This window comes from Ranitomeya imitator, chromosome 6 (genome assembly GCF_032444005.1).
Source record: "Ranitomeya imitator isolate aRanImi1 chromosome 6, aRanImi1.pri, whole genome shotgun sequence".
Classification (NCBI taxonomy): domain Eukaryota; kingdom Metazoa; phylum Chordata; class Amphibia; order Anura; family Dendrobatidae; genus Ranitomeya; species Ranitomeya imitator.
Window position 1 is genome coordinate 353527313 of NC_091287.1, and position 22961 is coordinate 353550273.

Below are 22961 nucleotides of genomic sequence, written 5' to 3' on the forward strand. Positions count from 1 at the left end.
AGGTCAAAAATGCTTTATTCTTCTAATTCTTAAAATGACAGACACGTGATTTTTCATGGCTTTGTCTAAATATACAAGCAGAATGAAAGCCGCTATGCACTAACCCCTTTACCCGCCTGTGATTTTGTAGATTTATGGCAGCTATGATGCAGCATAATTCTAGGCATGTTAGAAACTATGATTGACAATGAAGTTGCATGCACTGGTCACGGATTGCTCTTTGCACAGTGCTCATGCACGGATTGTCCCCTTCAGAGCTGGTGATCTTTGTGCAGTCTTTGCAGGTATTATTATAAATAATAATAATAATAGAGACACAAGTGCTATGTAGGTCATGTAACTGCTGGAATACGGCATACCTAGAAAGCAGGAAGCCCTTGTGAGCCGGATAGTGTGGAAAGCCATTGCTAAGCTGCATATGCACCACTGCTGTTCTTGGCTGGGTGTGTTTTTTTTTTAATATTTCCATTGTCTCCTACTCTCGGGCAGTTTCACTTTACAGAACAAATATTACAATTGCTTACACAACCACTATTGCTACATCTTTTGAGTATTTTTGCAATCCTTTTCTTTGGTTGGATAATGTTTAACAGCATTATAATGCCTCATTGCTGCAGGTTGCACATTTAAATACATAATGAAACACCATGGTTGTTAATTATTTCTTCCTTATAGTGGTAGTTTTAGTCCTTTTAGGCCAGTTTCACACGGCAGTTTTGTTTCGCAAAAAAAAAAAAAAGTGTTTTTTTTATTTATTTCTGGCAGGTGCATTTTTTTTTGGTCAGTCAGGGTTTTTTTTTTTTTTTTTTTTTTTTACAATCCTTGTTTCTTCTTTCTCATATGGAGAACAATATTTTTGATTTTTTTCTTCCTACCAATTAATTACCAAAATATGGACAACATAACATCCATATTTGTTTGTTTTATTTTATGGGCCTATTGACTTGTATTTCAAAAGTCTGAATCGCGTCACGGATTAATGTCTCCGTTTTTTTTTTTTGGTTTGTTTGTTTTTCCCTTCTGAACAATTTGTTCATTTGGTGATTGTAATGATTGATTAGGTTTTAAAAGAAAAAATGCAGGAAAGCGCCTTTACTTTGTTACTTTTTTTTTTTTTTTTGGTCATATAACGATGTTATGTGCATCTGCGTTTATCCGAACACTTGACTGTTTATCCCTAAACGACACCGTCACTTAATTTTTTTTATACATTCATTCCTAACTCACAATTCTAATTACAAGTTCAATGTTCCAGGTTTTAGTCATTGCTCATCTCCATTAGACATTTTTTAAAAAGCCCTCCCGTTAGCTTCTTTTTTTCCTCGAGGCCTTATGTATTGTACTGTCAGTGTGCTAATTTACTCTCCTACTGCCGTCATCTCCGACATCCGGTGCCATTCTGGTCCTCTTCTCAGTGATGTCGCCGTTCTTCAGGCTCTCCAGGTCACTACGTGTGAGCCAGGAGTCTTTTACAATGTCGGCGTATGGTGTCTTTTCTTGATGCTCCATAAGCTTACATTGTAAAAGCCACTTTTGGGTCATGCAGAGGCGTAGAATGGCACTGAATACTGGAGAAGTTGTTGGTAGATGAGTAGTACCGGTATATTAACACACAGTACACACATGCAAAGGCTTGGGGGAAAAATAGTGGGAGGGCTACTTTAATTACTCTTTTTCTTCTATCAATCACAAGGAACTCGAAGCTTCTCCTTGGCACCTCCAGCTTGTCTTGCTCAGGGCGCCCATCTTACGGCATGCCTTGCATCGGATCCTTAACTGTCTGGTAAAACGGACCATACACATGGGATATCAGTGGCTGATGGTCATCACTTTCCGTCTTGCTCCTAACCACGCACATGTCGCTGACCTGAGCACCCAATCAAATAAAATGGTTGCCAGACGTTTGGTAGAACATAAAGTACTTCCGGGTTGGTAATCTTTTAGAAATGACCATTATTGACACATATAACTTATGGTAATTAGCAAGGGCTTTCTAAAAGAGGACTCCCCACTATTTATAGGGTAACCGTGTGAAAACTGACCTGTTATTGCTTCAATGGCTCCAAATGTTGTCCTGTTTAACCATGGAGAACCTGGTGCTTGCGTGAACAGAGCACTAAAAGTACACTCTTGGGAAAGCAATAGTCCCTTTTTCTAGCTCTACATTAATAAAAGTCCAGTAAATGGCCTAGGAATTAATAAGAAGTTTACATTAAAAATAGTTTTTTTTTCCCATTTGTGCCCTTTGCATGACAGGTGAAACTCTTTTACTAGGCTGCGTCAATAGTGAATCATTGGAAGGCATGCATCGGAAACATGAAGGGTATTGGTATACCTAGCACTCGCACACAGAGCCTGATTAGGGTTAATGGTGGCTAGTGCAAGCATTTGTATTTGCTGTGATCTTGTCATTTTCATCAGCCACTACAGAACAATAAAGAAGCCTAAACTGGACAACTGTGCAGAGGCCAAAGAAGGGGATCATGAAAAGGCATGCTTTCTGATCCGTGCCTGTTACAATGATGTCCATGGTTCTGCAGCCGTGTACATAGATTCCTTTTATGTGTTTCTTGGTATGAAAAGTAGAGATGTATTTGGCTCATAATGGATTATTGATTGGCCTGAGAGCAGCAGAAGCCCCGAGGTTGTGTCATCAATGGTACTTACTCTTCCAATAGTGAATGCATCATTTCATGCAGCAATTCCAGGCCTTGAATAATAAACTACCAATTGTTTTAGATTTTGTTGTTTTACCGACAAGGATCTACATTTTATGCTGAAGTCTGGAGTAGTTTTCACTGGAAAAATGTAACTTCTATGTAGTATTTGTATTAAGTCGGTAAAAAAAAAAAAAAAAGGACTTTATAGTAATATTCTCAATAGAGCTTAGCCTGCTAAGCTTCGTTTGGAATTCATCGTAATTCACATTTTTATTAAGAGCTTTATTATTTGATAATGAGAAACAAGTGTTCTATCATTCTATATTATGGTATATGGTTCGAGTTGTCCTCTATAGCAAAAATGTTAATTTTCCGTTACTTTCTAGGAGTATTTGTCGTATATTTGTGCTTTATCCCCTTCCTCCTGACATTTACCTGGCCCAGTCCTGGCCTTGTAAAGTATGGGGCTGTAAATTCTTCAGCAAGATACAATTGTTAGTTTTGGAGAAATTCATATAAAAATCTGCTCCACAAAAGTGTCGATTTTGAGGAAGGTTACACTAGATTTCACCCCTTCCGCTTTTTAAAAGGTAAAATCAGTGGTGAAGATTAATAACACTAGTTATGTGGATTTGTAAATCTACCTTGGGTCTGCTTCCATGTGGAAACCTTCAGCTGCACATGAGTGACATCTCAACAATCTTATTTTTTGACTGCTATTGCAGCCCGCTGTTTGAGTCAGTGCAAATCCGCGATGACTCCTTGTGTAGACTCGACCTAAGGCTGCCGTCACTCTAGCAGTATTTGGTCAGTATTTTACATCAGTATTTCTCAGCCAAAACCAGGAGTGGGTGATGTAGATGTGTGTGCATATAGAAGTGTGTAAATGTAGAAGTGGTACATATGTTTCTATTCTATTTTTCCTCTATTTGTTCCACTCCTGGTTTTGGCTGAGAAATACTGATGTAAAATACTGCTAGTGTGACGGCAGCCTAAGGCAGTGCTCAGACGGCGGTAGATTCTCTCATCGAGACCAATTACCGTATGTTAATGACAGTCGGCTCAGACTCTGTCAGAGTTTGACCCAAGTGTCGCCTTAGGCTACTTTCACACTAGCGTCGGAATCTCCCCGTCACAATGCGTCGGGCAGAGATTCCGACGCTAGCGTTTAACGCACTGCACAACGGAGGCAGCGGATGCATTTCTTCGGCGCATCCGCTGCCCCATTGTGAGGTGCGGGGAGGTGGGAGCGGAGTTCCGGCCGCACATGTGCGGTCGGAAAAAGCGGTCCGTCAGGAGCAAAAAACGTTACATGTAGCTTTTTTTGCTCCCGACGGTCTGCCAAAGCACGACGCATCCGTCGTGTGGCAATCCGTCGCACTGCGTCGTCAATACAAGTCTATGGGGAAAAAACGCATCCTGCAAGCACTTTTTGCAGGATGCGTTTTTTCTGCAAAACGACGCATTGTGACGGATTGCAGATAACGCTAGTGTGAAAGTAGCCTTAGTGTGGGGACAGAACTTAATTTCTCCATTGTCTGAGTTGTTGGATGTTGGACTGCACTTTGATGACATCTGAGTGTGGTCTGATGTTTCACAATCACCTATAGACTTTAATGGATGCGTGTAATTAGAATTTCGGAGCCTCTTGCCGCATGCTGCGACTTTTTTATTTTTATCATGCCAAATTGGCATGAAAAAAAAAAAAAAAAAGTAATATCTGCACTGCTCCATAGTATAACATTGGTCTGAGTGCCAGCTAGTAAAACCTACCACTTGGCCGTGTTATACACTCATGTTTGTGAGCCCTTAAGATGAACTTCTGAGAAGGCCCCCATTACATTGGCTTATAGGCCTCTCCGCTCAGATTTCTGCTGGACGATCCTTTTGTTCTATGGTACGTAAACCACTGCCAGAGGAGTCGCGTATCGACCAACAGCTATCTATTGTGTATCTTCGCTCTAATGTAGGCAGTTTTTGTTTTTATCATAGTCCTCATTTAGTTTTTTAGGATATTCTTTTTCTCCAGCTTGTTTTTGTCCTGGTAATTTATACTTCTGTAGCGAGCAGCAAAAAACAAAACAATAAACAAACAAAAAAAAGTAGTGGTCAATCTAAACTAAACTGTCGATTATCTAAAGATATTAGAATTTCACATAGTCATGAGGGATAACAAAGTGCACCCTCTTCTGAATTCTGTTATTTTGCCTATCCGGACATAATAAAAGCAAAACCTGGTCCTTAGAAGGTCTTAAAATTGGGTGAATACCACAGAGCAACAACATATGATTGATTAGGGTCATTATTTATTTACTAAAAGTTAGGCTGAAATGCAGAAACAGTGTGTGAAAAATGAAGTACACCGCATGAATCAGTAGATGGTAGAACAGCCCTAAATGTCAGTATCTTTGTGGAGTAATTGTTTAGTGCATGGCTTTGCCTCGCATTGTCTGACATCTTGGCCTACTCTGGGGATATTTTTAGTCTTCATTTTGGTAACCAGCCTTGCTTAGATGCGTTGAGGTTTGTGGGCATTGGTTTATGCACAGCGCTTCTGCTATGTTCCCACCATGAGCTTTTGATGAGCTTTGGCTGTTGCAGATTTTCTGCAGCACTTCTGCACCCGTTCGTGTTTATTTTTATTTTTTTGGCACGAATGCATATGCATTTTTTTAACTGCCTATTTTCTGCATGTAATGCAATTCTATGGGATAAACCCACACCTGAAACTGTTTACTCGGAAGAGAAATCGACAAGTTGCAGTTTTGAAACGCGCTCCACAAGTCAGTTTTTGCGGAGTAAAAAAATAAGGCAATGCGCAAGACATTCCTATGACCCTTATTCACTTTGCTGTATCTGTAAGATGAAGCATTTTTTGTTCAGTGAAAATATGCGGCTTTAAAAAGGTATAATTGGCAACTCATCCTTAAGGTCCCGCCACAGCATTTCAATTGGGTTGAAGCTGGGACTTTGACTTCGCTGTTGCAATACCCGGATTTGTTTTTTTTTTTTTTAATTTTTAGACATTGATATAAATTTGCTGGTGTGCTTGTGATCATTGTCCTCTTGCATGACCTAACTTCGGCCAAGCTTATGCTTTTGGACAGATGGCCTGACATATGACTTTAGTATGCTTTTGTGTATGGAAGAGTTCATGGTCCATTTCATGACTGCTAGGCGCCCAGGTACTGTGGCTGCAAAACCAGCCCAAATCGTCTCCTCTTTACCACAATGCTTGACAGTTTGTATGAGGTGTTTTTGTTTATATGCGGTGTATGATTGGGCATTATGGCCAAACCTTTCCATTTTGGCATCTTCTGTCGAAAGGACTTGGACTGAATACACGCGTGCCGATGAACAATTTACTAAGGACACTTGATTAGCTCCACTCTGCTCGCTACTTGCCCACTTAAAACCTGTGTGAGCATACTTAAAATTATTATTTGACCCCTTCCTGACATGTGCCGTATGATCTGCGCTTCCGCAAAGGTCCGTATATATACGGCGCCATGACTGTGTGAGCACACACTGAGCGCCGCCTCAATCAAATAGGGGTGTCCGCTCCTATATGAGAGCTGACATCCTGCAGCAATGCCCACGATCGGTGCTAGCACCGATTGCAGACGCTTAACTCCTACGTTATGACGATGGTTTCCATGGTGACCCCAGCCGAAATATGGCTGCGGGGGGTCATCCAGGGATGGTGGCCTGTCGGCTCATGCTGAGAGCACGAGTTGACACGCCTCCTCCCTGCATGTACATGTTAGTCGCTGATCTAGTGCAGAAGCATTGCAGATCATTAGTTCGGCGATCTGTCAGTGTGAAGTTGATGTGCCATTCTTAGACAGTGTGTTTAAAAAAAAAAAAAAAAAAAAAGTGAAGAAAAAAAATAATAAAAAATGTAAGAATATTTTTTTAAAAAAATTGCTAAATAAAGAACAAAGAAAAAATTAAAAAATATTGTTCCAATGAATACATTTATTTGTAAAAAAAAAAAAAAAAAAAGTACACATATTTAGTACTGCCATGTCTGGAACGACTTGACTTATAAAACTGTCCCACTGAACTAAGGCTACTTTCATACTAGCGTTTTTTTCAATACATCGCAATGCGTCGTTTAGGGGAAAAAACGCATCCTGCAGACAACTTTGCCCCATAGATTAACATTAGCGACGCATTGACACACGTCGCAACCGTTGTGCGACAGTTGCGCCGTGTTGTGGCGGACCGCCGGGAGCAAAAAAACGTTACATGTAACATTTTTTGCTTCCGACGGTCCGCCATTTCCGACCGCGCATTTCCGACGCACTGCGACGGTCCGAGTACGACGCTAGTGTGAAAGTAGCCTAACCCCTTCTGTGAACACCGTTAAAGCAGAGTTTTTGCCTCATATTTTTTTTTTATCATGCAGCCAAACAAAAAGTGGAATAAATCACAATAAAAAAGATCAATAGAAATAAAAATATCTCTAAAAACGTAATTTTGTCCCGCAAAAAATAAGCCATACAGCTCCGTCAGTGGAAAAATGTTATAGCTCTCAGAATAAAACGATGAAAAAATATTTTTTCTATAAAAGTTTGTGTAAAAACGTGAAAACATTAAAAAAGTATAAATGGGGTATCGCTATAGTCGTACTGACCTGAAGAATAAAGCTGCCTTATTATTTTTATCATACGTAGAATGGCAACCACCCCCCAAAAAAAACAAAAAAACAAAAAACAAAAACCTGAATTGCTGGTTCTTCTTCATTCTGACTCACAAAAATTGGAATAGAAAGCAATCAAAAAATGTCATGTGCCTGAAAATGGTACCAATAAAAACATCAACTCGTCCTACAAAAAACAAGCCTTCACATGACTGTCAGCAGAAATATGGAAAAATTATAGCTATCAAAATATGGCAATGCAAAAACTCAGTTTTACAATACAATGCATCTTTCATTGTCTAACAGCAGCCAGACATAAAAACATGATATAAATGTGACATCGCTGTAATCGCAGCAACCAAAAGAATAAAATTGTCTAATCAATTATACCATACGAGACCACTGTGTGTGTAAAAAATAAATAAATAACACCAATTCTTCACCTGTTGTTTTGTTCTTTCTGCTTCCCAAAGATTGCAGTAAGGCCCAGCTCACATTTATCCTGTGCTCTACACTGAGCACTTACACCAATATTTTCATTTAGCTCTCTGAAATACGTGATACAGACCGGACCCCCATCAAAGGATTCCCTATAATAAGGTAGATGGGGGCACAGTGGACGCTGTAGCCACCTATGATCTGGCGGTGGCCATCTTTTTAGGTGTGCATTAAAGCCCGGTCCGCCACAGTTTTGTGCACTTCTGCAAAGGACACCGCTGCACTATAGTGAATGGATTCCTCGGGAGTTTCATCTAAATCACGTCACTCAGAGATTTAGATGGAAACCCAATGTAAGTGCTCAGCTTAGAGCGCCACATAAATGTGATCCCCGAAATTATGCAAAGTGTTCCCAACAAAAGCTTCAACTCCATCCACAAAAAAAGCAAGTCCCCACTCAGCTCCGTCATCTGTTAACGGAAATATAAGGGGCTTCCACATTACTGGTAGTACATAGGCTCTGAAAAAGTGCTGTAGCTCCTCACCCCCCCCCCCCAAAAAAAAAGAAATTGATCAAATTCTGCTCTCTCAAATCCAAATTCACCCTGCCTTCTGAGCCCCAGAGTGCCTAAATCACATTGTGTCCACATATTTGGCATTTCTGTAGTGATGACAGCCCACCTAATTTGCAGGTGCGTGTCTCCAGAAGCATGAGCTGGGCGCTACAGTGTACTGGTGACGACAGCGTACTGGTGACGACCGCCGCAGTTTGCAATTTTCACTCCGCAACAGCCACTGATTCTTGTTTCTGGAAAATACCTATAGAGTATAAATCGTTACTACACCTGTAGATAAATTCCCAAAGGGGTATAATTTCCAAAATGTTGTGGTCACTTAAGGGGTAACCCGATGTTTACCCTGGTTACCAGCGTAAAAGTAAAAAAAACAAACAGTACATACTTGCCTAACGCTGTCTGTCCCCGGCGCTCAGCTTCTCTGCACTCCTCCTGCACTGGCTGTGAGCACAGCGGCCGGAAAGCAGAGCGGTGACGTCACCGCTCTGCTTTCCGGCTGGCCGGCGCTCACAGCCAGTGCAGGAGGAGTGCAGAGAAGCTGAGCGCCGGGGACAGACAGCGTTAGGCAAGTATGTACTGTTTGTTTTTTTTACTTTTACGCTGGTAACCAGGGTAAACATCGGGTTACTAAGCGCGGCCATGGGCTTAGTAACCCGATGTTTACCCTGGTTACCAGTGAAGACATCGCTGAATCGGTGTCACACACGCCGATCCAGCGATGTCTGCAGGGAGTCCAGCGACGAAATAAAGTTCTGGACTTTCCTCAGCGACCAACGATCTCCCAGCAGGGGTCTGATCGTTGGTCGCTGTCACACATAACGATTTCCTTAACGATATCGTTGCTACGTCACAAAAAGCAACGATATCGTTAACGATATCGTTATGTGTGACGGTACCTTTAGTCATATCGAACAAATTTTACCACTATCATGAAGTACAATATGTGACAAGAAAACAGTCTCCGAATCACTCTGATACAATTAAGCATTCCAGAGTTATTACCACATAAAGGCCACAGGTCTGAATTGCAAAATATGGCCTGGTCAGGAAGGTGAAAATGGACCTTGTGGTGAAGGGGTTAAAGGGAATCTATCAGCAGGTTTTTGCTATGTAATCTGAATTCAGCATGAGGTAGAGGTTAAGAAACAGATCTCAGCTCTGAGGTTTTGTTTGCTTGCAATGATTGTTTTCGCACCAGTAGCTTATCATTGCTGTGACTAGCAGGTTGTGTGAGCCTTGGTCTGACCCTCCCCCGACTGTGATAAGCAGCTCACTGTCTATAGCTGTGTACATACAGAGTCTAGTGGGGGGCGGTGGAAGGCTTTCAGCTCTGCTTCATTGCTAAATCTAAAAACTCTGTGTGTCAGAATGCGTGCACCCAGTAATCTAAGTGATGCATTATTGGATTCAGGATCTGTTTGCCTACATTATGCTGCTCTCAGATGAGGTAGCAAAAACCTGCTGACAGATTCAATTTTAATAGTGTCATTGTTTAATGAAAACTTGTCCAAGATCTTTTAAAGACAAACTACTGTCCTAATATGTGAGACCAGAGAATTCAGGGTGCACTTTTCTCATGACTGTATAAGCGAGTACTGAAGGTATGTGACCAGTGGACATACGGACTTTCCGCTGTGTTTCAAGCACTGGGGGCTTTAGTTTAATAGATACACTACCTCTCTGTCCTCAGAATGTGTACTGTATGTGCTGATTGTTTTTGGCCTAGTGCTAGGGTGTTTTATGATGATGTGCATGTGACACTATGCCCTGTATGTAATACATTTTTATAATGCTAGCCTGCATGACACGATGGTGTCATTCCCTTTAATCTGTCAGACTGATCTAACCCCCTCAAACTGTTTATAAGGTCACGTTACTGTCTGAAAGATAATGCCGTCCCTTTATTGATGCATTCTGATGGGAAGTTCACTGTTTCGTACCCAAAAGAGGCTTATATGCTGTAGATGTGTCCAGCCTTTTTCCAAGCCTCGGCTTTCCTGGCTGTATTCCCTGCCCACCTACCTCTACCTGACTGATGTGCTGCCATGAGTGAGCTCTCGGTCAAGCAGAGGAAGAGGCCATGCCTTCAGCACTCTCCACTGTGGTGCATGCCGATGGCTGAGCCAGCCAAAACTACAATGAATATAAACCACAGCCGCTAGTTCCCCCAATCTACTCTTTTCTGTACCATATGAGTCACGACTCATTCATTCTCCCAAAATATGGCTGCCCCTGAAATGACCACGCGGCACACAATTCATAATTACCTGCCCCTACGGTGCTATTCACAAGTGGTTTATTTTTCCATGATATGGAACATACATGTGACCAGAGACCAATATCTGTGAGCACATTTTTGATAGTCGCTGGTTGCGCCCCGCTACTTTAAAGGCAATGTGTCATCTGAAAAAAAAATGACCTGTTGATTTTTGTAAGGTACAATTCTGTGAGAACTTGACACTAGATTAGGGATGATCATTATTCTGTTTATGACGATCATGTACAGCAAATAGAATAAAAAACAAAGCTATTTTTGAAATTGGTTATAGTTAGTTGACAAATGTTGGGGATGGAGTTACTTACACAGAATGTAAGAGAAAACATTGATAACTAAATATACAGGAATGTCAAAGATGGTAGACGATTATGGGTCTTTAAATATGCATATAAATCAGAATGTGGAGGTATGTATAAAGATATCTACCGCATGTAAAACTTTGCTTTAATAAATATAGGAGCGCTATGCTGGATGATGGATGTCAGTTAGTGGATAGTGACCAAACATTAAAATTTGCACAAATTCAAGTCTTTTTTTTCTTCTTAAGTGTTCAATATAACCATGCCAAATGAAAAAGGTTTGATCTCCCGTGTGTGTTTTGATGAGATTAGAACCTCCAAAAGTGACAATACCGGAGCATGAGTAGATGTATATTGATACTGGCGCCCCATGTATTGCTCCTGCCCTAACAAGGGCAGTACCCAAGTATAAAGGATATCACCAAGCAATATGTAATTCCTTCCCTACGTGTTTCCTTTTTAGTTCCGAGAATTCATTGGGGGAGTCTGTTTTGTGGTGGGGTGGGGGAAGTTATCCAAAAGGAATAGAGGGTCTTGTAGTGACTGAGAACCCTATATCCGTGCCAACATGGTGCTGCGTGGCACATAAGTGTGTGGTCACCAAGCTTCCTCCAATGCACAGGGTATTGATCACCTCACTTGTTCTCACGCTAGTCTCTGTCAACTTTTTTGAAGAGAAGATGAAGCTTTGCTGAGACGGAGTGTGGCTGAACGCGGCCAACTACTTCATGATGACTTACACCAAAAAGTGGTGGAAAGCACTACAGAATTAGTTCCTGACATTTCTCGCAGAGCAGCCGACAGATGTTCCGAGTTGGTACAAAGCACGTGCCTCTTAGATTTAGCGCATCCTACTCCAGCAAACTGTTCACTTCACCATAGATAGATTTGGGGCTTGTGGGTCCCATAACTGGAGTCTCTCAACTCTTTGATTTTGTTGCAAATTAGAGATAGTGTTTTGTATTGTTCCTTAGTAACAAATGTTCATGTATTCCTTTGTTGTAATTCTTCCCAATCGTAACATGCTTTTTTGATCTTTCTTTTTTGCAGGGATCCATGTGTGATACGCGTTAATGCAGATTTATGAAGTTCATTGCGGACGTTATGCTAATTAAATAGCATTCAACTGAGTACAGAAGTCTCCAGCCTGTCATTCCGGGATAGGCTTTAAATTCCCTACCTGATGGTTGGCTGGTAATGGATAAAAGGAAACAATTTGATATGGAACTGCGTGAATCAGCTGCTAAGTCAAAAAGTGAGATGGACGATGACAAACCAACCTCCTTTAGTTGTGTGATATGTGGGAAAAGTTTCCCTTTCCAGAGCTCCCTCTCTCAGCACATGCGAAAGCACACGGGGGAAAAGCCATATAAATGTCCTTACTGTGATCATAGGGCTGCACAGAAAGGAAACTTGAAGATACACCTCCGCACCCATAGGACTGGTACACTTGGCCAAGTTCATGATGTTGAAATGGGTGATTCTCACGTTGGAGAGCTAGGTGCGTCAGAAGGTATGGGAGTGTGTGCGAGTCCAACAAAAAGCACATCTGCCTGTAACAAAATTCTTAATGGCTCTCTCCAAATGGAAGATTCAGATGTCGTGGATGACGACACGCCAGGTGACTACAACTGTATGTTTTGCAAAAATAAGTATGCACGAAGGAAGGAGCTTGATCAACATCTTGTCCAAGTGCACAAGCCATATAAATGCAGGTTTTGCAATTACATGACTTTACGTGAGGAAACGTTATTAAACCACATTGAGAAAGACCATATCACAACAGCAATTCCATTGAATAGAGATGCATACTCAGAAAACGGTAAAACTGAACTTAGTACTGGCGAGTTCCCTTGTGAAATCTGTGGCCAGACTTTTGGCCAAGCATGGTTTCTTAAAGCTCATATGAAAAAACATCGCGGATCATTTGACCATGGTTGCCATATATGTGGTAGGAGATTTAAGGAGCCTTGGTTTCTAAAAAACCATATGAAATCTCATGGTCCAAAGACTGGGAGCAAAAGCAAGCCCAAATCTGATAGTGAACCGATAGCCACTATAAATGATGTTGTTCAGGAGGAAACCATGATGACGGGCTTATGTCTGTACGAAGTTTGTGTGAAATGTGGAAATTTATTTACAAATCTGGAAAGCCTTAGCGCACACAACCTGGTCCACTGTAAAATAGAAGAACTCTCAGAAAACAAAGCCACGCATAAAAGCGATGAGTTGCAGAATGTGAGTTCAGAGGTACCTGCCTCAAAACAGATTCTCTTAGACTATCTGCAATTAAAACCTTTAGTAGAAGCTCACAAAAGTACAGACGAAGAGAATGGGAAGAGAGTACCTGAACTTGACCCAGTCAATAGCTATCAAGCTTGGCAGCTGGCCACCAAAGGCAAAGTTGCCGAGCCATCAGAGTATGTCAAGTACCTGGGATGGGATGAAACTTTGGCTGATGCAGATGTCTCTTACGATAGAGACAAAGGTGAATATGTCCTTGTCAATCAGGAGAAACGTAAACGTGAGCCTGAACTTGGTAATACCAGCAATCCAAAGAGACGTAGTTGCTCAAGTGGAAGTCGCACAGAAAAAAGCAGCATGCAGCTTGCAGAAAATGTCGTGGAGCCACCTAACGATTTAGAATTTAGACCTCCTTCCCGGCAGAGCCGCAGATCTTCTCAAAACAAGTCTACTGAGTGCTTTGAGTGTGGAAAGATTTTCCGGACGTATCATCAAATGGTGCTTCATTCCAGGGTTCACCGAAAAGAGCGTAGAAGTCTGAGTGAGAGTGGCTCTGTTTCTCAGCATGACAGATATGGATCAAATAGCGAGGGCGACTCTGCGAGTAGGCCCAGTAGTCCTGACTCTGTTTCTGCTCCAGAAGACTCTTCGGCGTATGGCATTGGGGATGATGGAGCAGATGACAGTTTTGAAGAAGCAACAACATCATCACCAGGTAATGGACTATGGACACACAGTACAAAACAATTGTTCCATTTTAATGACTTTTGTTTTTACTTGAAAGCCATACACTCTAAGCGCTACCTAGCAGAGGCTGCAGACAGACATTTTTCTGTTTACTGTAACATTCTCATTATATGTGGCCTCCAATATAACCCTATATACAGGTGGATGGCTGTATAGAGATATATTCATACACACATAGTAACATAGTTAGCAAGGCCGAAAAGACATTTGTCCATACAGTTCAGCCTATATTCCATCAGAATAAATCCCCAGAACTACGGCCCTCTAAAGAACCTAATAACTGTAAGATCCGTAGCTGTAAGATTGCCATGAAGGCTGAGAGTGTGTGTGTGAATATATATAGAGACACACACACACACACACACACACACACACACACACACACACACACACACACACACACACACACACACACACTTAAAGGGAATCTATCTGCATGTTTTGCTATGTAATCTGACATCATGAGTAGTATCACTTATTAGGCTGTGGGCAGTTTCAATTCAATTAATGGTTTATCACTAAGAGATTATCACTGCCTGGACAAGAGCTCACTTGAGCCCTGATCTGACCGCTCCCCTTTCTGTGATTAGCTGCGTACTGTCAATAGACAATGTACATAGAAAGCTGTTGGTGGCGGCAGCTTATCAGCTCTGCTACATCTAAGAACTCTGTGTCACAACTGCTTCACTCAGTAAACTAAGTGGTACGTCTGTGGATTCAGGGTCTCATTTCCTGCTTTATGCTGATCTCAGATGAGGTAGCAGAAACCAGCCGACAGATTCCCTTTAATTTTTGGTCTGAATAAATTCCACCATATATGGAGAGATGTATCTGCTAAACCGCTTCTCCTCACCTGGCTCAGTTGTCGAGTTGAGCTGGATGGGGAGAAACCACTCAGCCGACACGTCCTCTGCCAGGCTCATTTTTATAACTGTTTCCTGAGAACAATGTACCGTATTACTTTTCAATATTGCAAAATAAATAAGTTGGTTTTTACTTCATTGGTGAAGGCTGTGAATGAAAGGTCAGGATTCCAGGGTAAGCGTAATCTAGTTCCTCTTACAAATGCTGAACTGTGCCAGATGTTCCTTATATGAACGTAAATGTTATTCCTGCAAAACACAAGATCTGTGAGCCTGACAGCAGGCCCAGCTGGCTGACTCTTCAGTGCATTCCCAGCCATGAAATGTCGCAGTGTGTACGAGTGCAGTATCAGTCGTTAGGCTTTATTTTGGAATGCTGGGTTGTTAAGGTGAATGGACACTCGTGCATTTGTTGCAGAATTGCACATGAGAAATCCACCGCAGGTTATTGTATCATGCAAGAGGCAGCAGCCATGAAAAAGGAGTGAGCTGGGGATTTAAAGGGACACGGTCACCTGAATTTGGAGGGAACAATCTTCAGCCATGGAGGCGGGGTTTTTGGGTGTTTGATTCACCCTTTCCTTACCCGCTGGCTGCATGCTGGCTGCAATATTGGATTGAAGTTCATTCTCTGTCCTCCGTAGTACACGCCTGCACAAGGCAATCTTTTTTTAGAGGGTTAAGCAAGGCGGAAGTGGGGATTGTCTGCATTATTTGGACATAGAGATGTAACCCAGCCAGGACATACTACAGTGTAAGGCCATGTGCACACGTTCAGGTTTTTTCGCGTTTTTTTTCGCGCTAAAAACGCTATAAAAACTCATTAAAAACACACATACATTATGCATTCTATCATTTAGAATGCATTCTGCATGTTTTGTGCACATGGATGCGTTTTTTTCCACGAAAAAAACGCATTGCGGTAAAAAAATGAGCATGTTCATTATTTTTGTGGATTTTCTGCGTTTTTCCCGCCATTCTATGCATTTGGGAAAAACGCACAAAAAACGCACAAAAAACGCGTCCTAAGGGTATGTGTCCACGTTCAGGATTGCATCAGGATTTGGTCAGGATTTTCCATCAGTATTTGTAAGCCAAAACCAGGAGTGGATGATAAATACAGAAGTGGTTCATATGTTTATATTATACTTTTCCGCTAATTGTTCCACTCCTGGTTTTGGCTTACAAATACTGATGAAAAATCCTGACCAAATCCTGATGCAATCCTGAACGTGTGCACATACCCTAAGGCTGCTACGTTTCCTGCTGCCACGCTGCAGTGTGATGGAGGTGACCGCTGCACGCTGTGACCATCACAATACTACCACTTGCTTGCCACAGCCATGGTGCCCTGCTGGTCACAATGCGACTCCATTCATCTGCATTATGGTGCGACATTGTACGATCTATGTTGTGGCCAAAAGTCGCCATAAAGCCACAGACTAAATACACATGGTTTCTGTGAACACTTAATTTCTGCCATTAACTACAAAAATATTCGTATAACACACTTATTTTTCTTCACCTAGGTACATAATAACAACATACCACGATTGTAGAGTGGATTGCTCTAATGTTATTGCCTACACATGAACACCAAAAATGTTCACAAACCACCCACAACAAGTTTATGCAAATACAATTTTATTAGTCTATATTAAAACTTATCCATAATTTACAAAACACTGTTTAATAAGGATCAAGCAAGTAGGAGGAGACCACATAACACATTTAGCTTCAGATATGTACCGTAACTGTACCCATATGTGCCAAATGCGGTGCCAGTATCTCCAAAGGGACAAGATAATAAGTAGAAGAGAGTAATGAGTTGGTCCCCTTGAGAAAGCAAGTTCTGCGAAACGCGCACTGAGGTGTTTGTGGGGACCACCATTCATAACAGACTATGAATAAGCACTAGATACCGCCTTGATATACTCAATTCTATCTATTATTTTGTCCCTTTAGAGATATTGGCACTGTAATATAGTGCTTAATAAAATGGTTTGCTTTTTAATCTGCTGTGGGAGGTTGGTGTTCATATGTATGCAATAATAATTCCTGCCATTGTCGTGAACACGGAGGCTTGTGCGAATATCCAGGATTCAGACGCTCCCGTCACTACAGCTCTGTTGTAATACTTGTTGCTTCTTGTACAGGATAATGGGCAGGACTTGGTCCACAAGTGAAGCAGTCCTACAGCAGCCGACATAATGGGGCAGAGGGGGAGGGGAGGAGGGCCTGAGTTTTCTAGAAGTCTGAAAGAAGGAACAGCTGTGTCCAGGGCATCTGCCGCTTACCTTGAACTGACTGTGACCTCCACATGAGGCGGGCGCCCAGTGCCCTTATCTGGCCTCCCAATTCATTTATAAACTTTACAAGATTATAGATTTTTTATTTCTGTGATTCTTTTCTGCCTTTTTATAAAAATCCTGGATGCGGGTCGTGATCCCCATTATATCCTGCTGTGTCCATAGACTTATGTAGGCTGGAATATTTGCATCCAAGCAGCACCTGCAGTGATCAGAGGGACGCTGCATTTGGTATATACCTTGGCCAGGATGCATCTATATACCTTCAATTTATTTATTTTTTCCTCCTCCTCATTAGAAAGCGTTAATTACAAATGCGTTTTAGGCTGCGTTCCCACAATGAGTATTTGGTGAGTTTTTGATGTCTCAGATTTTTTGCACCATTTTGGACCTATTGGATAAATTAGTTTTTGTTGTTTTTTTTATTGCATTTTTTTTTTACATTCGTTTCTATCACTTTTTTGATGCTGCAGTTTTGACATACCGTATTTTAAATAAAGCTGCTTTGTTTTTTGATACTTCCTAGTACTTGGCTTTGACAAAGCATTATTGATTTCTGCAGCACTAAAACCCTAGAGCTGTTTTTACCTGTGGATTTTCTACATCTAATGCAGTTCTATGGGGACCCTTCACACGTAAAACGCAGCGTACCAACAAGAGATATGGACTTTGTTCTTTCGACAAAGTAAACTGACCAAGAAAAAGCACAGTTGGCATGAGATTCCAATAAATCCCATTCACTTTTCTGGAACTGTCAGCAAAAATGACAGTGTGAAACCCCCCAAAAACTCCTGATGGAAGTTAATGTTGGGGTAGGCCCCAGGACTCAGGACTTGTGTTTTCTGCTGACGGTGGCAGGATTGCGGAGCAGCGTCTGTCACTCCCTGAATAAAATGCCGTCCTTCTTGTTTTCCCATTTGCTTCTTTCTTCCAATTACTTTCCATGGTATGCATTTTCTCAGTTTGCTATGATTATTAAGTAATTATATAGATATTTTTAACTTTTTGTATACTTGCTTTTCTATAGGGAGAGTCTTTGCAGACAGAAGCATTGTGGCATCTAATTGCTTGCTTCACATATCTCCACATTGTCATGTAAACAGGTTATGGCTTGAGGGAAAATCAAGTCAGAAAAAGCAAACTATTCTCTTATTTCAATCAACTTGATTACCTGCCCCAGTAGAAATTGGATTCACAGCTTTTAGACGTTCGCCACCCCAATAAGACGGCACATTTGTGTTTTTCCTATCATTTGTATTGGTATTTTAGGGGAGGACCACACACAAAGCGAAAGCCTTCTTTCTAGAATGTGAGCAGGCGCCACCTAGTGGGGCAGCTGAGGACCTGTTTTACATAATGAGGTTGGCGTTTTTCTCTTCAGAAGTAATTCACTTTGAAACCGAAGTTAACAAATAGTTCTGAAGCCTTTCCCATTGGTCCCTGCAGCTTGTCATTAGCAAGGATTTCATTTTCCTCTGGATGGTAAAGCTGTTTTCTGAAGGTTATAGCACAAAAGGAAAGGGTGGGGCAGGCACACAATGGCAGCTTTGCCTCATTTGCATGGAAGGACAGGTTCTTTTTCTTGTCAGCACAAATGTATGCGTTTTTGTCTAGAAATGAGAACATTTTCTAAATGTCCATTTCTATTATTTAATCCTTGTGATACCCTCTTATAGGAGACATATTACAATCTGATAGTAATTTCCACATTTTTTAAATTTTTTTATACTCTCGCTATATTGGTTCTATCAGACAATTTTGTTCTTTAAAGCGTCTGTCTCTGTAGGAATAGCGGCATAATTAATAAGGCTGGGGCTACACAGCGACTTGTGTCTCAAAACATCAATCCTTAGGATAGTTGCGCGACCAAGTGTGTTTGTGCTCCTTGTCTGCAGTTTGCTGCCCACAACTATTTTAGAGCTGTGATTTTGCTGTAAAAAATTACACAAGTAGCAATTGCATGTGACTTGCATTGAAGTCTGCGGTTAGTGTCACGCTTGCAACCAGAGACTGGAAATCCAACACATGTGGATCTCATATGTAGAAAAACACATACAGAAGGTTACTTGTAGGTGCCTAAGTGGGGTCTTCAGCCCTTAGTATCAATGTTCAATGCGCGTACCCCCGGCGACTTAGTTCGCATACACCAGAGGCGCACATCCTCCTGATCGGCTGAAAGGTCCCTGGTGACTACTAGCCTTACCCCGTGGACACACAGTCCTGATTTAAGACTGATCCTGAGCACCAGATAAAGTTTGAACATTTTTGGTCCTACAAGGACCTTCCTCAGTACAACTTGTTGTCTGGATGCAAAATAAAGGAACACACCATTTTTCTTCACTAAACTCTGAGTGCCAAGTTGTTTTGAACATGTGGACCTCCGTCGCAGGGGATTACAGGTCACAATGTGACGCTATCAGAAATCGGTGCCGTACTGCAACATTGTATCGCTAGAAGATGTCGCAGTGCGGCACTCAGAAATGGCTAGAAGATGTCAGTGCGGCACTCTCAGAAATGGCTAGAAGATGTCGCAGTGCGGCACTCTCAGAAATGGCTAGAATATGTCGCAGTGCGGTACTCAGAAATGGCTAGAATATGTCGCAGTGCGGTACTCAGAAATGGCTAGAAGATGTCAGTGCGGCACTCTCAGAAATGGCTAGAAAATGTCGCAGTGCGGCACTCTCAGAAATGGCTAGAAGATGTCGCAATGCGGTACACTCAGAAATGGCTAGAAAATGTCAGTGCGGCACTCTCAGAAATGGCAAGAAGATGTCAGTGCGGCACTCTGAAATGATTACAAGATGTCAGTGCGGCACTCAGAAATGGCTAGAAGATGTCGCAGTGCGGTACTCAGAAATGGCTAGAAGATGTCGCAGTGCGGTACTCTCAGAAATGGCTAGAAGATGTCGCAGTGCGGCACTCTCAGAAATGGCTAGAAGATGTCGCAGTGCGGCACTCTCAGAAATGGCTAGAAGATGTCAGTGCGGCACTCTCAGAAATGGCTAGAAGATGTCAGTGCGGCACTCAGAAATGGCTAGAAGATGTCAGTGCGGCACTCAGAAATGGCTAGAAGATGTCGCAGTGCGGTACTCTGAAATGGCTAGAAGATGTCAGTGCGGCACTCAGAAATGGCTAGAAGATGTCGCAGTGCAGCACTCTCAGAAATGGCTAGAAGATGTCAGTGCGGCACTCAGAAATGGCTAGAAGATGTCGCAGTGCGGTACTCTCAGAAATGGCTAGATGTCGCAGTGCGGTACTCTCAGAAATGGCTAGAAGATGTCGCAGTGCGGTACTCTGAAATGGCTAGAAGATGTCAGTGCGGCACTCAGAAATGGCTAGAAGATGTCGCAGTGTGGCACTCTCAGAAATGGCTAGAAGATGTCAGTGCGGCACTCAGAAATGGCTAGAAGATGTCGCAGTGCGGTACTCTCAGAAATGGCTAGATGTCGCAGTGCGGTACTCTCAGAAATGGCTAGAAGATGTCGCAGTGCGGCACTCAGAAATGGCTAGAAGATGTCAGTGCGGCACTCTCAGAATGGCTAGAAGATGTCGCAGTGCGGCACTCTCAGAAATGGCTAGAAGATGTCGCAGTGCGGCACTCAGAAATGGCTAGAAAATGTCGCAGTGCGGTACTCTCTGAAATGGCTAGAAGATGTCAGTGCGGCACTCAGAAATGGCTAGAAGATGTCGCAGTGCGGCACTCTCAGAAATGGCTAGAAGATGTCGCAGTGCGGTACTCTCAGAAATGGCTAGAAGATGTCAGTGCGGCACTCAGAAATGGCTAGAAGATGTCAGTGCGGCACTCTCAGAAATGGCTAGAAGATGTCGCAGTGCGGCACTCTCAGAAATGGCTAGAAGATGTCAGTGCGGCACTCAGAAATGGCTAGAAGATGTCGCAGTGCGGTACTCTCAGAAATGGCTAGAAGATGTCGCAGTGCGGTACTCTCAGAAATGGCTAGAAGATGTTGCAGTGCGGTACTCTCAGAAATGGCTAGAAGATGTCGCAGTGCGGTACTCTGAAATGGCTAGAAGATGTCAGTGCGGCACTCTCAGAAATGGCTAGAAGATGTCGCAGTGTGGCACTCTCAGAAATGGCTAGAAGATGTCAGTGCGGCACTCTCAGAAATGGCTAGAAGATGTCAGTGCGGCACTCTCAGAAATGGCTAGAAGATGTCAGTGCGGCACTCTCAGAAATGGCTAGAAGATGTCAGTGCGGCACTCTCAGAAATGGCTAGAAGATGTCGCAGTGCGGCACTCTCAGAAATGGCTAGAAGATGTCAGTGCGGCACTCTGAAATGGCCAGAAGATGTCAGTGCGGCACTCTCAGAAATGGCTAGAAGATGTCAGTGCGGCACTCTGAAATGGCTAGAAGATGTCAGTGCGGCACTCAGAAATGGCTAGAAGATGTCGCAGTGCGGCACTCTCAGAAATGGCTAGAAGATGTCGCAGTGCGGCACTCTCAGAAATGGCTAGAAGATGTCAGTGCGGCACTCTGAAATGGCCAGAAGATGTCAGTGCGGCACTCTCAGAAATGGCTAGAAGATGTCGCAGTGTGGCACTCTCAGAAATGGCTAGAAGATGTCAGTGCGGCACTCTCAGAAATGGCTAGAAGATGTCAGTGCGGCACTCTCAGAAATGGCTAGAAGATGTCAGTGCGGCACTCTCAGAAATGGCTAGAAGATGTCAGTGCGGCACTCTCAGAAATGGCTAGAAGATGTCGCAGTGCGGCACTCTCAGAAATGGCTAGAAGATGTCAGTGCGGCACTCTGAAATGGCCAGAAGATGTCAGTGCGGCACTCTCAGAAATGGCTAGAAGATGTCAGTGCGGCACTCTGAAATGGCTAGAAGATGTCAGTGCGGCACTCAGAAATGGCTAGAAGATGTCGCAGTGCGGCACTCTCAGAAATGGCTAGAAGATGTCGCAGTGCGGCACTCTCAGAAATGGCTAGAAGATGTCAGTGCGGCACTCTGAAATGGCCAGAAGATGTCAGTGCGGCACTCTCAGAAATGGCTAGAAGATGTCAGTGCGGCACTCAGAAATGGCTAGAAGATGTCAGTGCGGCACTCAGAAATGGCTAGAAGATGTCGCAGTGCGGTACTCTCAGAAATGGCTAGAAGATGTCGCAGTGCGGTACTCTCAGAAATGGCTAGAAGATGTCGCAGTGCGGTACTCTCAGAAATGGCTAGAAGATGTCGCAGTGCGGTACTCTGAAATGGCTAGAAGATGTCAGTGCGGCACTCTCAGAAATGGCTAGAAGATGTCGCAGTGTGGCACTCTCAGAAATGGCTAGAAGATGTCGCAGTGCGGCACTCTCAGAAATGGCTAGAAGATGTCAGTGCGGCACTCTGAAATGGCCAGAAGATGTCAGTGCGGCACTCTCAGAAATGGCTAGATGATGTCAGTGCGGCACTCTGAAATGGCTAGAAGATGTCAGTGCGGCACTCTCGGAACTAAATGCGATGTTGCTGTGCAATAAAGCATTTTCCATTTCATGTGTCACATGTCGCTGTGTAGCCCTCCCCTGAACCATGCATTTGATCTACTGCCCATTCTCTTTGCCCACTCCATCCTGTTACCCCTCATTTCTGCTGTAATAAGGAAAGTAAGAAAATCTCACCATGTCCTTGTTTTGTTTTTTCCGGTTGGAAAAAAACCCTTATTTTGTTTTTAAATCTAAGTCGCATATCAAACTAAGGGTATGTGCACACGATGCAGATTTAGTGCAGAATTGGTGCACAACTGCAGCAGATTTTTCTGCTGCAGAAACGCTGCAGAACTGCACTGTGATTTAGGCCATGTTCACACAGTGCGTTTTTTACTGCGGAACCGCAGCGGTTTTGCCGCTGCGGTTCCGCAGCTGTTTTCCATACAGGGTACATAACAATGTAACCCTATGGAAAAC

At 42.8% G+C, this 22961-nt stretch overlaps 1 protein-coding gene across 3 annotated transcripts in view; it reads left to right on the plus strand.

Annotated features, from left to right (window-relative positions):
• The window catches only part of ZNF516 (zinc finger protein 516), a 132689-nt gene that overhangs the window by 64237 nt on the left and 45491 nt on the right, over nucleotides 1-22961 (plus strand). For all 3 annotated transcript variants that reach the window (XM_069730956.1, XM_069730955.1, XM_069730954.1), the window contains exon 3: nucleotides 11946-13854. In XM_069730956.1, the coding sequence (XP_069587057.1) occupies nucleotides 12093-13854 (1762 nt within the window). In that variant the 5' untranslated portion in view covers nucleotides 11946-12092. The remainder of the gene's footprint in view (nucleotides 1-11945; nucleotides 13855-22961) is intronic.